The sequence below is a fragment of the Neophocaena asiaeorientalis genome, unplaced genomic scaffold (genome assembly GCF_003031525.2).
Source record: "Neophocaena asiaeorientalis asiaeorientalis breed wild unplaced genomic scaffold, Neophocaena_asiaeorientalis_V1.1 scaffold82, whole genome shotgun sequence".
In the NCBI taxonomy this organism is placed as follows: domain Eukaryota; kingdom Metazoa; phylum Chordata; class Mammalia; order Artiodactyla; family Phocoenidae; genus Neophocaena; species Neophocaena asiaeorientalis.
In genome coordinates, this window is record NW_020173068.1 from 3,800,512 (window position 1) to 3,815,736 (window position 15,225).

Genomic DNA, 15,225 nt, shown 5'->3' on the forward strand with positions numbered 1-15,225 from the left:
TGGATAATTTCTATTGATCTATCATTTCAATTCACTTCTCTTTCCCTATTATATTTATAAAGCTGTTAGGTTATTTAGGACATTTTTAAACTTCATAAATTGAAGTTTTAATTCTAATATTCCATTTGGTTTTTATTTGGTAGTTTCTAATTTTTTATGTTGAGACTTCCCATTATGTGGTTGAGGTTTTCATTCATTGAAAACATATTTTGCTTTGCTTTCTTGTGATTAGTTATAATAACTGTTTCAAACTCCTTGTCCTTTAGTTCTAATGTCTGGTTTTCTCATGGCTTGTTCCAGCTGATTTTATTTTCTCTTGAGAATGTGTTGTATTTTTTAAATTCTTTATAAGTTGGGCAATTTTGGATTGTATTATGCACATTATTGTATTAAATTGTGGAGATTTTGCTTCCGTTACTTTTAATTTTTCTTCAGTGAGTAATTTTTCTTTATTTTATGAGTAATTTTCCTGGCTGGATTTGAGCTGCAAACTGTTTCTTGTGCAGTAGCTCTAGTCTCTTTTCTGTTTTTTCATTTCTCTCCCCACTTTTCCTCTCTCTTTCTAGCTGAGCTATTCTAAGTTTGTTTCATGCATGGATGGTTCAAGGATCCATCAAACAGAATTTGGGGATTCCCCTTTCTGGCCATTTCTATCACAGGATTTGACCCCTTACATCAGCATTCATTGTTTTCTGGCTTTATTTTTCTAATTACACATACCAGAAAGACTGTGAGTTTTCCCACATGCATTCTTGTCACCACCATGCATACCACATGGTTTCACTTAGCCCCAGGCTAAAAACCGCAGAGTTAGAGACTTGTATAAATCCATGACGTCCCTCTTCCAACAAGCATGAGCTCCTAACCAGAATCTTTCTACCATTATTCAGTTCAGTATGTTCAGACAGTTTATTTTTGTAATATGTTCAGATTTTTGGTTGTTTTCTCTGAGGATATGGTCTTTGTCATGTCTGGAAGTAGAATACCATTAATTATTCTGTGTCTATATATATATATATTTTTTTTTTTTTAAAGAGTATTTTCCTTCCAATGTTTATACATTTTTTTTTGTCTTTTTTTTTTTTTTCCTCTTTGGCCATGTTGTGAAGCATACAGGATCTTATTTCCCTGACCAGGGATCAAATTGAACCTGTGCCCCCTGCAATACAAGTGTGGAGTCTTAACCACTGGACCACCAGGGAAGTCCCTGTGTCTGTATAGTCTACATACACATTATTCTATATAAAAGATACATAGCACTCCACAGTATGTATCCATCTACTTTCCTTTCTTTGTTCTTCCTTCTCTTTCCTATCTTTTTCTTGTCTTTTTTACTTCATCTCTTCCTGATTTTGCTGTTTATTAAGATAATTAGGTACATAGTTTAGAGATTCAAGTGGCTTTTGAAACTTTCAATAAAGAGAGTTTCCTCCAAGTCTTTTACCTCTCATACTGCCTACTCAGAGTCAATTGCATTCATATCTTTTATCTGATTTTTGGGGGGTAATTTACCTCTATGTGCCAAAATAATATGATTCAAAAAAATTATTGCTATAATCTTCTCTTTTGATTTTCCTTTCTTGAGAATTAGTGCTTTAAAAATACTTTTTAGGAATTATTTTTTTAGTTTTGTTTCTAGATAGATGAAAGTATGTGTGTGCATGTTCAATCTGTCATCTTTATGTGGAAGTCTCCATTATATACATAAGAAAAAATACATATATATGATTATATATTTTGTATATCCCCAGTTGATATGAATAGAATAAAGCATTGAGAAATAGACACAGATATATGTGGTCACCTGAGTTTTTACAAGAGTGGAAAGGCAATTTGGAGGAGAAAGAATTTTTAACAAATGATGCTGGAACAAATGGATATTCATATGCAAAGCCTCCCTTAGATCCACCTCATACTGTATATAAAAATTAACTCCAAATGGACCATAGACCTAAATATAAAACCTAAAACTATAAAACTTCTAAATGAAAACATATGAGAAAATCTTTGTGAATCTGAGCTAGGCAAAAATTTCTTAGATTCAACAGCCAAAGCATAATCCATAAGAGAAAAAAATTATCAGTTGGACTTCATCAGGACAAAAAGCCTCCTCTTTGAATGATACTCTTAAAAGAATGAGATGACAAGCAACAGACTGGGAGAAAAATATTTGCAAATTACATATCTGATAGAGAACTTATAGCCAGAATACATAAAGAACTCCAAATAGCAATATAAAATAACCCAAGTATAAAATGGGCAAAGGATCTGAATAGATACTTCACTAAAGAAGAATTACAGTGGTAAATAGAACAGGAAAAGAATCTCATTATCATTTCTCATTAGGGAAATGCAGATTACAACCATAATGAGATACTACTACATGCCTACTGGAGTGTTTAAAATTAAAAAGATTGATCATACCAGGATATAGAGCCACTGAAAATCTCATACACTATTTGTGACCTCTAAAGTGTTACAGTCATTTTGGAAAAATAGTTTGACAGTTTCTTAACAATTAAACAAACTCTTATCATTTGCCCCAGCCAATATATTCCTAGTTATTTACCCAAGAAAAACAAAAGCTTATGTACATGAATGTTTACCACACTTTAATTTATAACAATAACTTATAATAATTTATAATAGTAAAAAAATGTAAACAACCCTAATGTCCATCAACAGGTGAATGGAGAAATAAATTTAGTATTTAGTAATAAAAAGGAATGAATTATCAGTATGTGCCACAGCATGGGTGAATCTAAGAATAATTATAATGAGTTAGAGGAACCATATTAAAAAAATATATAGGGCTTCCCTGGTGGCGCAGTGGTTAAGAATCTGCCTGCCAATGCAGGGGACATGGGTTCAAGCCCTGGTCCAGGAAGATCCCACATGTCACGGAGCAGCTAAGCCAGTGTGCCACAACTACTGAGCCTGCGCTCTACAGCCCGTGAGCCACAACTACTGAAGCCCGCACGTCTAGAGTCCATGCTCTGCAACAAGAGAAGCCACCTCAATGAGAAGCCCGCGCACCACAGCGAAGAATAGCCCTTGCTCGCAGTAACTAGAGAAAGCCCGTGCGCAGCAACAAATACCCAACGCAGCCAAAATAAATAAATAAATGAACAAACAAATTAATTAATTAAAAAAGATTACATACTGTACAACTCTATTTATATACAATTCTGGAAAATGCGAACTAATCTGTAATGACAGAAAGATCAGTGGTTCACTGGATGGAAGGTGGGGGTGGTCAGGAGAGAGGAATTACAAAGGGGCAGGGAGAAGCTTTTTAGATTGATGGGTATGTTCATTATCTTGATGATGATGATGGTTTCACAGATGTATACATATGTCATACTTATAAATTTGTGAACTTTAAATAAGTGCAGTTTATTGTATGTCAATTATATTTTAACAAGGCTCTTTTTTTTTTTTTTTTAAACAAGGCTCTTTTTTAAAAAAGCAGACCACCACCATTACCAGTGGCAACAAGAAACAGAACTTAGTGCACTCAGATTTTTCTGAGAGGCATCTTCAATGTCTGTTTTCTAAAAGACTTACATTATTGTGCAGTCAGGTCTGCCTTCTCCTTAATTTTGTTTCCACTTATTATTTTTTCCTTAACCAGCCCTTTTAGTGTATATGCTTTTTGTTGTTAATTTGAAGCTGCTTTGTTTATTTGGCCTCAGATATATATTTCTTATCTCCAAGTAAAATGTCTCTAATATAGCTTGTGGTACATACATTGTGCCCAGTAAATAGTCCATTTTTAAAATAACATTTCTAGGACTATGATAGATAAGATTTCAGTAAAAAAATAACATTCTAAATAAATAGTGGCCCAATATTTCAAAAAGTGTTCAGCTGGTTGGAATATTTTCTTTTTTTACCCTTCTTTTTGGAACTTGCCCCATTATTCTTTGCTGAAATATTTCAAGGTAAATTATAAACATTATGATATTCCATTTCTATATATCCTAGTAAACATTTTTTGAAAACTGTTATTTTCCAAAATAATATTATCACACTTAGAAAAATTAATAAAATTTCCATTATATTTAACAGTTACTATTCAGTCTATTTTCAAATATCTCTAATGTCCCAATGTGTTTTTCTTTTTTTAACAGCTGCTTTGTTCAAACTAAAATTCACTCCAGGACCAGTCAATTTGAAGCTTTCTTTTAACATCGCATTTGCTTGACACAGGTGTGTCAAGAAGTGTGGTTGGGAAGACTTGCCTCTTCATTGAAGTGACTTTTTTTTTTTTACTTTTTATTTTTTTTGGCTGCACCACGTGGCTTGGGGGCTCTTAGTTCCCCAACCAGGGATTTAACCCGGGCCCTCGGCAGTGAAAGTGCTGAGTCCTAACCACTTGACCGCCAGGGAATTTCCTGAAGTGACTTTTAATTTCGGAAGATATTGTGTACATACACTTTTTGAGAGTTGCCTACACAAGGTAAAAACTATAATAGTCTCTAATTCCTTTTGAATTTTTAAGGTTCTTCTTGATACTAGAGAATTCTTTTGTCAATATTTTGAAGTCTCTAGATGTATATGGACCTTAGAGAACAATTACAGAAGTGTGATGTTCATCATTTCCTGGGAGCTATCTTGAAGTTTTGGAATTTGGAATATTAGGACAGCTAGAAAGAAAATTTGCTTTGTCCACTAGGTGGTACTTGAAATCCAGAATACCTGAATTTAACACTTGAATGGAAGGCAATGAAAACCGGGGCTAGCCATTCCCAGGGCTTATGATTGAAGAAAAGGAGAAAGATGCATGGCTGCAATGGGGGCTGCAGGAATATCAAATGGAGTATTTCAAAGGGGAAAAATATGCCTAATATCTTCTATTGCCTCTTGGTCTGATATGATGGGAATAGTTAAGGACACCCTTTGGACTAACCTGAAAGCTTATCCATAATTTATGAGGTATGTCAATTTTATTGCTCCAAATATTTTTCATTATCTGTAACTATTGTTTTATACCTAAAATAATCAGGAGTAAGTCTAAATGAGGTAAGTATTTTGTTGAGCCTTTCCCTACATACTTAGTTTTCTCTCAATGGATGCATTTTCAAAATAACCTTTTTACACTAAAATTATTTTTATAGAAAAAATTTTTCTTCATTTTTCCGGACATCTGAAGGTGTATGCGGTCCTTCTGGGAACATAAGCTTTCCTCACTTGGTAACTGGCTGTAATTTAGCTTAGAGATAACTTTGATCTCTCTGGAGTGTCTTATCAAAGAATGAAATGTATCTCTGGTTTAGATTTTAAAACCTTGAAAAACTCTCAAGAAAAATCCCTGAAACTGAGTTATCACACGTTTTATTTTCTGGGCTAGAAGATATCAGTTGTCTTCTGTGAATAGAATCTCAGTTCAGGTTTGAAAGCTTGTTGAGAAAGTATTTTCCTTTCTGACAGTACATGCCTTTTTACTATCATTTGGCCAAGTCATGAAATTTTTCTAGATCATTGTAAGGCGTGCTGACATCTTGGTATGATATTGAATATTCTATTAGTTTCCTATTGCTGCTGCTACATATTACAAAAAAAATTTTGTGGCTTAAAGCAACAGAAATATATCATCTTATAGTTTTGAAGGTTATAAATCCAAAATGAGCCTCACTGGGTTTAAAAGCAAGATGTCAGCAGGGCTGTATTCCCTTTGGAAGTCCTAGGGGAAAATCTTTCCTTGTCTTTTCCAGCTTCTAAGGGATTGAATTTTTTGGCACATGGACACTTCCTCCATCTTCAAAGCTAGCCAGGTAACCTTGTCAAACTTTCCCTGATACTGACTCTCCTACCTCCCCAATGATCCTTGTTATTGCATTGGACCCATCCAGATAATCTAAAACAATCTCCTTATTTTAAGGTCAGCTGATTAGCAACCATAATACCATCTACAGTCTTGATTCTCTCTTGCCATGTAACATCACATACTCACAGGTTCTACATATTAGAATGTGAACATCTTTGGGGGACCATTATTTTACCTACCACAAATATTAACACACTTTGTTTTTCTACCTTTAGAACTGGCTCAAACCTGTACATGTAATTTATTTGTTTTTACTGTTGTAAATTTTTTATTGTTGAGGAAGGAAAAGAAAAATATTTAACTGAGCTCAACTTTGGTTTAGATGTATCGAGGCTGAAACATGAAGGCATCTGGCATGTCACTTGTTGATTGACAGGTCTGCTTTCTTCATGTTTAACTAGAGTCCAAAATACAAGAGTATTTAGACCACTGGCTTTGGGCACAGTGTACCCTTCATGGACCTATATGTGATTTTTCTCTTCAAGTCATACCATAAACAGAGTCAATCTGAGTCACCCAAGACTCTTTGAGCTTAACTTAAAAAAATCACTTTGAGGTTTCCAATCCTTAGTTATTACTGGAGACCTGTTCTGACCATCTCTAAGGCTAATCTGATGAAACCAGATTCACTAAGCATGAATTAACCATTTATTTCTCATTACTAACATATTATCTGTCTCTTTGGCAGTTTTCATCCACCAGAAACAGTAAGTATGAGGCAGACATGGGAAGACACACACACACACACACACACACACACACACACTTCATCTTATCTGGCAAAAATTCTCATTTTGTTATGCTATGGAATGCTGAATCAAGGCCAGAGGTGCTACCTCTTCTATTTTAGATCCACCTATCATGTTATTACTTAACTATCAAAAAAATAACAAAAACAAATAAAACCTCTGATTCATTTTGATTTTATAAAATAATCTGCAACACACTGCAGCAAGGAGACAAGACCATGACATTGTTTATTTCAAAAAGTTAAAATTTTTAATTGCTTTGGAAAAAAGGAGAGCAATAGTTAAATGGCATACTTAAAGCTAATTTGCTTACATCTTTAGTGTTTAAGCAAATACAGTTTATAAGCTAATATTATTTCTCACCCTAGACATTTTTATATTTTTGTGTAGTGTTTTACAATTATTGTCCAAACACAAAAATAGAGGTCTAAGCATACTTTTCATAAAGTATAAGACACATTCCTAGCATACTTTGGTCTCAGGAGCACAGTGGAATGAGAAGGAACAGGAATGGATAGCAGATTGCAACCCTAACTGGGTCCCTCAATCTTAACCTAACAAATCCATTTTGTGAGGCAATTTATGGATAAAAAGCAGATTCTCTTAAAAGAATACTGTATTTCTGAATTTATATCAACCTGCTGAATGAGGTGCTTACATGTTTTGTTACTATAATAGGTCATTTGTCATTTTCTTATTGATTTGTAAACATTCTTTATATATTATGGATATTAATCCTTTCATGGTATATAATGCATTTATAAATTTTATTGAACTTTGATTGCCTTTAAATTCCATACTGGCTTGCACCTTCTCCTGCATGCATTTTGTTATAAAGTTGTTATGCATTTTATATAGTCAAATCTGTCACTCTTAACATTTTTAATAATTCTTTTCTGTCTTCAGCATTAGCTTTATTTCCTTTGAAGTCACTTATTCTTATCGTTTATTTAAGTCTTTCTCTTTTATATTTTTTATTTTCCTGAAACTATCTGGGGATATATATTTAGGCATAAAGGTAGATTAGTAAAGGCAGCTCATATGGGGTTCCTCTGCACTGGTGTATGTCTGTCTCGCCAACAGGCCTCTTTCTTGAATTGGAGCAATGAATGTAGACTTTACATGTATGAGGGTGTGTGTACTCAGGGAGTGTTGATTAGCAGGATTTATTTTAAACTGAATGGGTGAAAAGCAAGTTACCTCACTTTGCTTCATCTTACCTCTTACCCAGCTGTCAAAATAAGTTACTTTTGGAGACGAATATTTAGAAGGTTAAATGCCAAAATGTTCACAGAGAGGTGAGATTATGAGTGGTTTCTGTTTTCTCTTTTTGTTTACCTGTATATCTAACTTTTCTAGCATGAAATATTAATTCAACTTCCTCTCATCCCTAAGTAAAGAACAACAAAAGACTCTTGCTTGACTCCCCCAGTATTTGTAAGAGAGAATTAGTAATCTTATTTCTTGCCTGGATCAGTCTGTCCAACAGTTTGGAAAGATAATGTCTTAAGTAGAATTCAGAGAATATTTCTAAGTAATGAAACACATTTAAAATTCATTTATAAGCAAGGTATTAAAAGCAATTTTTACTGCTATGGATCACAGTGGGAGATGCAGTAACAAATGTTGATGGGTGATTTTTTTTTAACTGATCATGACTAAAAAGCAACATTTCCATTCCAACATCTATTCCAGCCTACTAAAATGGAAAATCTATTGCTTAGCCACAAAGGACTTTGAAAATGAGGAGACTGTGGGCATCTTGTGCCTAGCCAAGATTGCAGAAAGTCTCTGTGATATTAAAGAGTTGACATGGATGAACAGACAAGCAAACAGACTTAGGAATCTATTGAAGTAGGCAGGCGATAATACTTTCAGGAAATAGTAATGTCATCTGTGGAAATCATAAATATGAATTCTCTCAATACAGACTTTTCTCTCAATATAGCAACTCTCTGAGTTATGAGTAGGATGTAAAGAGGTGGGTGCGGGGAGGATGCCAAGCCAAGTGCATTACCAATAAATTTTGTGAACAAAATAAAATCTTTTATTTGGATGTTTTGTCTTCAATCTTCCAAAGATTGACCCAAAGGAGGCAGCTGGAGAGGTAGGTTAGCACAATGGCTAAGACCTTTACTTCAAGGTTTATGTAGACCTGTGTAGATCCTAGCTCATTCCTTACTAGCTGTGTGACATTGGACACATTACCAATTCCCTAAATGGTGGTTTTACAATTTAAAAAGGAGGTATTAATTCCTACATTATAGTTTTCTTGCAAGGATAACAGCAAGAAATGCATATAAAATGCATTTGTCATCTAGTAGACACACATTAAGAGATCATGAATGGGACTTCCCTGGCAGCCCAGGGGTTAAGACTCCACACTTCCAGTGGAGGCGGTGTGGGTTTGATCCCTGGTTGGGGAATTAAGAGCCCAAATGCTGTGTGGCACGGCCAGAAAAAAAAAAAAAGTTATGGAACTGAGAAATGAGCTGAGACCAAGTGGGATGCTGGTGGGGCTAATCTGGAGGGGCCACTGGTCAATTCTCATTCTTCATGTTGACATATCAGCAATATCTGACACTCTTTCCTCCTTGACAAACTTAATTCCCTCTGGTTACTGGTAAACATAATAAGCTATATACAATACTTATTTCTAACCCTAATCCTAACCCTGTGTTATGATACGAGTTTAATCATCATCAACAAATATCTATATAGCCTTCACGAATTCCAAAATTCTTCCTGGTACTGCCATAAAAAGATATTTGGATGGGCCCTAATTACTATAAATTCAAGGTTCTGGTGTCCACAAATTGTAAACAAGGTCAACAGAATTATTTAGGAAATGTCTAAATTAACTTTATTACTGTCTTTGGGTTTGTTTGTTTGTTTTTGTTTTTGTTTTGTTTGCGTTGGGTCTTCATTTCTGTGTGCGGGCTTTCTCTATTTGCAGCGAGCGGGAGCTACTCTTCATTGCGGTGTGAGGCTTCTCATTGCGGTGGCTTCTCTTGTTGTGGAGTATGGGCTCTAAGTATGCAGGCTTCAGTAGCTGCAGCACGCAGGCTCAGTAGTTGTGGCACGAGAGCCCTAGAGCGTGTGGGCTTCAGTAGTTGTGGTGCATGGGCTCAGCAGTTGCAGCGAGCAGTCTCTAGGGTACGTGGACTTCAGTAGTTCTGGCACATGGGCTTAGTTGCTCCGTGACATGTAGGATCTTCCTGGACCAGGGATCAAACCCGTGTCCCCTGCATTGGCAGGTTGATTCTTAACCACTGCAACACCAGGGAAGCCCCTGCCTTGTGGGTATTTTATTTAGCAATAATTTTTTCAGTACTTTGAAGTCATCCTGTAATTATATACTGTGAATATAGTGTGAGTTTTGTGCCATGTGTTAAGGTTTCCAAACTGAATTAGACCAGTGGCCTGCCTTTAAGGGGCTCATAGATTATTGCAAATAATTAGAACATGACATGGTGTGACCACCAACAAAAATATTTACAAGATACTGTGGTGGCACAAAGAAGAGAGTTTGCAGCTCTATTTAGTTGGGTTAGGGAAACTTTCACAGATGTGGAGATAATTGAACTTGGTTTTGAAGGAAAATTAGGAGCTCAACAGGGCCAATTAGGTAGATGGGATGGGGGGTGTAATATTTGTAAAGAGGGATTTAAATGTGCAAAGAAACATGTTATGGAAGTAAGTTGGGTAGCAGCACCCACACTAATTTGGCAGAAAAAAAAGTGGTTCCATATAAAAACCCAGGAGAGGTGAGTGGGGACCAGTTCATAATAAGTTGGACACTGTGCTAAAGAGATTTGATCTTTTGAAAGATTTTAGTTGTGGAATTGAGCTTTACTGGATGGGTAAGACTTTATGGGAAACTCTGAAATAACATCCATTTATCTAGCCAAACCTAAAAGCAATCTTTCTCTTAGAGGGTTTTCTGGAAGTCTCATACATTAAAAACATGATTATTTGATGTGCTTATGTGTTTACATGGATTAGTTAATGAGTCAGTTATTCTTCCAAATGGATTACCTTTGTGAGTGAAAAGCGGTACTAGCTGGATTGGATATTGGAAAAGTAGGAATAAATTAAGACAGTCCCACACAAACCAGGACACATGGCCAACCAACCTTGACCCAAGTGGGTTGATGGCCCAGGTGGAGAAATCATTGTTCCTGCTCTCTGGGAGCTCATATCCTGAGGAAGGAGGAGTAAGTGTGATGTGATCAAATGTTCTGTGATGGTGATCTCCATATTTGGGAATGAAAGTGGGGGTGGACTTGGATTTCCTGTCCTTCCATGTGGGTTAAAATAAGAGCTCAGAACCCTGATAGCACCCAAAACTCTGTCTCATCTTGAAAGACTCTCCGTGACTGTGTGACACAGGTCACTGGACAAAGAAATTCTGCTGCCTATTTGTCTTGGGAAGTCTGTAAACATGAAGCTGTTTCTGGTTCTCATTATTCTGCTGTTTGAGGTACCCAAAGGTAATGTGTCTAAATGTACCATGAAATTCTAGGAAATATTACTAGTCACAGGAATGGGGGCAGGGCCTTCAAGATTATTGATATCTTGCTGGTATCATCAAAAGTACTCACTGTCTTCGGACCCTGACTTGAGTCTGTGTCTTAGAGGACAGCAACCAGGGAGGTAAGAAACCAGGGCTGTACTATCAGAAGTCCTCTCCAAAGACAGGAAGGAATCCATCATCTAGAATTACCTTTACAGTGTTGGACATAGTTCTCACCCAGGAATCTGGCCATCTCGTTTTCCATTTTCCAAATTCATTTTCAGCCTACACTAAAACAGTAATGTGAATAGTACAAGCTTTGGAGTCTTGTAGATGTGAGGTTAAAATATGTCCTCATCATGGTCTAGTTGTATGAAATGAGTTAATTATTCCCTCTGAAAATCAGTTTTCTCATCTGTCAGGTGAGTATAACGACTCAATTTCATAATGATTTTATTTCATGTGAGGATTACATGAGCTTACAAATGTGAAGCACCAAATTCATGGTGAGAGTTCTGTCAGTGAGAGTTCCCTTCTTCTTTGCTCTTGTAGGAAGGTAGGTTGTCTTTTTGTGGTCTTAAAAATATCTTTTTGTAAATAAATCTGCAATGAACATTGTGGTACATGACTCTTTTTGAATTATGGTTTTCTTAAGGTATATGCCCAGTACTGGGATTGCTGGGTCGTATGGTAGTTCTATTTTTAGTGTTTTAAGGAACCTCCATACTGTTCTCCATAGTGGCTGTATCAATTTACATTCTCACCAAAAATGCAAGAGGATTCCCTTTTCTCCACACCCTCTCCAGCATTTATTGTTTCTAGAGTTTTTGATGATGGCCATTCGGACTGGTGTGAGATGATATCTCATTGTAGTTTTGATTTGCATTTCTCTAATGTTCATTGCAGCTTTATTTACAATAGTCAGGACATGGAAGCAACCTAAGTGTCCATTGACAGATGAATGGATAAAGAAGATGTGGCACATATATAAAATGGAATATTGCTCAGCCATAAAAATAAATGAAATTGAGTTATTTGTAGTCAGGTGGATGGACCTAGAATCTGTCATACAGAGTAAAGTAAGTCAGAAAGAGAAAAACAAATACAGTATGCTAACACATATATATGGAATCTAAAAAAAAGGTCATGAAGAATCTAGGGGCAAGATGGGAATAAAGACGCAGACCTACTAAAGAATGGACTTGAGGACATGGGGAGGGGGAAGGGTAAGCTGGGACAAAGTGAGAGAGTGGCATGGACATATATACACTACCAAAGGTAAAATAGATAGCTAGTGGGAAGCAGCCACATAGCACAGGGAGATCAGCTCGGTGCTTTGTGACCACCTAGAGGGGTAGGATAGGGAGGGTGGGAGGGAGGGAGACACAAGAGGGAAGAGATATGGAGATATATGTATATGTATAGCTGATTCACTTTGTTATAAAGCAGAAACTAACACACCATTGTAAAGCAATTATACTCCAATACAGATGTTAAAAAATATATCTTTTTAACCTTCAAAGATGCTCCTTGGTTCTGGAATTTAGAATAAGGAGAACCATGTCTTTTTTCTTCATCTTTATTCTGTGGGCTTGTTCACATTTGCGTACAAGGGTAAAGAAAGAATTGGAAAAGCAGATTTAGGACCTCAATGCAATGCTCTGAATAGGTAACATTTTGAATGTCTGGGAAGACAGGCATACATGGAATTGAGTTTGATCCCTGGACAACATGTTTATCTGAGATCAAAAGGAGGATGGAGAGAGAGAGAGAGAAAGAGAGAGACAGAGAGACAGAGAGAGAGAGAGAGAGGGAAAGAGAGAGAGAGAAGAGATGGAAGAGTCAGGTTGTGAAAAAATCATAGAGGCTGAATGAGGGAAGTTTTCAACAGCAATAAATGCTGAGACCCCTGAGGTATTGGCAAAGGGAGTTTTCTGCTGTCCATCTCAGTGAGTGTGAAACCCAATTACACTGTTAACTTTAAACGTTCTATCTGTGATGTTCTTTTAAAAGTTAATTTGGCTTTGAATTGTGCCATGGTGACAAGTTGGTACTCTCTGGGGACACTGCACTGTGGTAGGGCTGACAGGATGTTGACTTTGGGTATTGGCTAGGAACCTGGGGTTTTGGATGTCTTAACTTGGGATGATTTTCAAGGAGGAGGCTCTGAGTTTTCTCTTAGCATAAGGTTCACTTTGGGACCACAGGATGTCATAGTTTGTGGGGAACCACATAACTTCTTCTCTGCCTCAGGAACTAATCTTGTTCATTGCTGTTTCCTGTGCATAGATGCAGCACAACACAGAAGATGCTTTAGTAGCATATCAGGTTACTGCAGGAAGAAATGCAAACTGGGAGAAACATATGAAATAGCATGTGTAAATGGAAAATTATGTTGTATTAATGAAGATGAAAAGAGACAATATCAACAAGCCATAGAGCCACCTGCACCTTCAAGGAAGCCTGATTTGGAGTTGGACTATGCTATCTTACCCACTGTCACACTTAGCACAATTTCACTATAAACCAAGCACTTGTTCCATTGGTCTCCACTCTTCTTAAACCAAAAGTGCCACCTAATCCAACAGGGAAGGGCAAAAGATTTATCTACTTCTTTTGTGAACTTGATTCTCTGCATAATAAAGTCCTATGCTAACCTGGATTTATTTGTTAATGTATTCACTCATTTTTTAACACTTCAAACATAAGTGAATATTTTTCATGTTCTAGGCATTATAGTAGCAACATGGGTGATACAGATATGAAGTGAACACGTTAGTAGAGGTGGCAGTTAGCCCCTCCATTTTCTATTTGAGGTAATGTTTCATAGCATTTCATGTTACTCTTTTTAATGAAGTTTCTTAGGTCTAAGCAGATCTGAATGTCCTGGCTTTGTGTGTGTGGGAATGAATACAGAGGGTTTGGCTAACAGCTAAGAATTCATTAGGGGAAGGCAAGACATTTGAATATTTTCACAATCGTTATTGGGGCAGGTCTAATGGGCAGTGATGACAGCTAGTGATAATTCCAGTACATCATTTGAAGCTCATTTAACATGCATGCTTTATCTCCTTTTTTAGTAGCAATTTGAACTAAGTTGTGTCCATTTGACACAATTAGGCAAATATTACTCGTAGGATCTTTGAAATCATTTCATAGTCTGTTGGTTTCAAAAGTGTGAAATTTATAAACTTTTAGCTATTCAGATGAATAAGGTCTGGGGTTCTAATGTAAAATATGGTGACTATAGTTGACAATTCTGTATTCTATAATTGAAATTTGCTGAGAAAGTAGAACTTAAGTGTTCTCACCAGAACAAACAAACAAACAATTTGAGGTAATGGCTGTATTAATTAATTAGATGGGGGAGATTCTTTTCATAATGTATACATATATCAAATCATCACGTTACACACTTTAAATACCTTACAATTTTGTAAGTCAAGTATACCTCAATGAAGCTGAAATTAAAAAATTAAAGAAATAGTGTGAAATTTAAAGCCTTATAAATTGAGAAGGACATATTTAAAAAGCTCTTCAGGAACTAGATAAAATTTCAGTAAGTCACGACCATAACAAATGCTCTCCAAACGAACAGAACCGAAACTTTTGTGGTGACATCCATTGATGTTCCTTGCTTGAAGTATTTGTCATAAATAACTTTCATGGAGCTAACATTTACTCATCTTGGATAAAGAAATCAATGAGCCTTATCCCTCTATGTGCAGCTCACCATATTGTTTCACTGAGAGGACAGAGAGACAAATATTTAGATGGATAGGTCACTATTTTAAGAGCCTACAAGGACCTTCCTTTTAGTAGTTGTGGCTTTTGGGAATTCTGGAGAAGTATGTAGCAAACAAAGACTGGACTGGATTATAAAATTTTAGAATTTTTTGTTGATTTCACACCATGGAAGCTAATACATGGCCATATCAACCTAATTCTCATGGAAGCTAATACATGGCCATATCAACCTAATTCTCATGGAAGCTAATACATGGCCATATCAACCTAATTCTCAGAGGAGTTTTAAAAAGGGCTTTAAAAAGCCCTTTCTGTATGGCAGCACTTCACAAGCTCCTCTGCTTTTCAGTCTTCCATCACTGTGGATCATCAGAGGCATTTTT

The 15,225-nt window shown here is 36.2% G+C and overlaps 1 protein-coding gene across 1 annotated transcript; it reads left to right on the forward strand.

Moving 5' to 3' along the window:
• Positions 1-11,023: 11,023 nt before the first annotated feature.
• DEFB128 (defensin beta 128) lies at positions 11,024-13,620 on the forward strand. The gene is made up of 2 exons (XM_024743052.1): positions 11,024-11,072; positions 13,385-13,620. Exons 1-2 carry the CDS (start codon positions 11,024-11,026, stop codon positions 13,618-13,620), a joined length of 285 nt encoding a protein of 94 aa, XP_024598820.1.
• Positions 13,621-15,225: the final 1,605 nt, after the last annotated feature.

What these genes read in the sequence shown, in the direction of transcription:
- DEFB128 (XM_024743052.1), top strand. Translation starts at nt 11,024, where the DNA reads ATGAAGCTGTTTCTGGTTCTCATTATTCTGCTGTTTGAGGTACCCAAA. An exon ending in GCTGTTTGAGGTACCCAAAG is followed by an intron (nt 11,073 to 13,384) that starts GTAATGTGTCTA and finishes TCCTGTGCATAG; the next exon opens with ATGCAGCACAACACAGAAGA.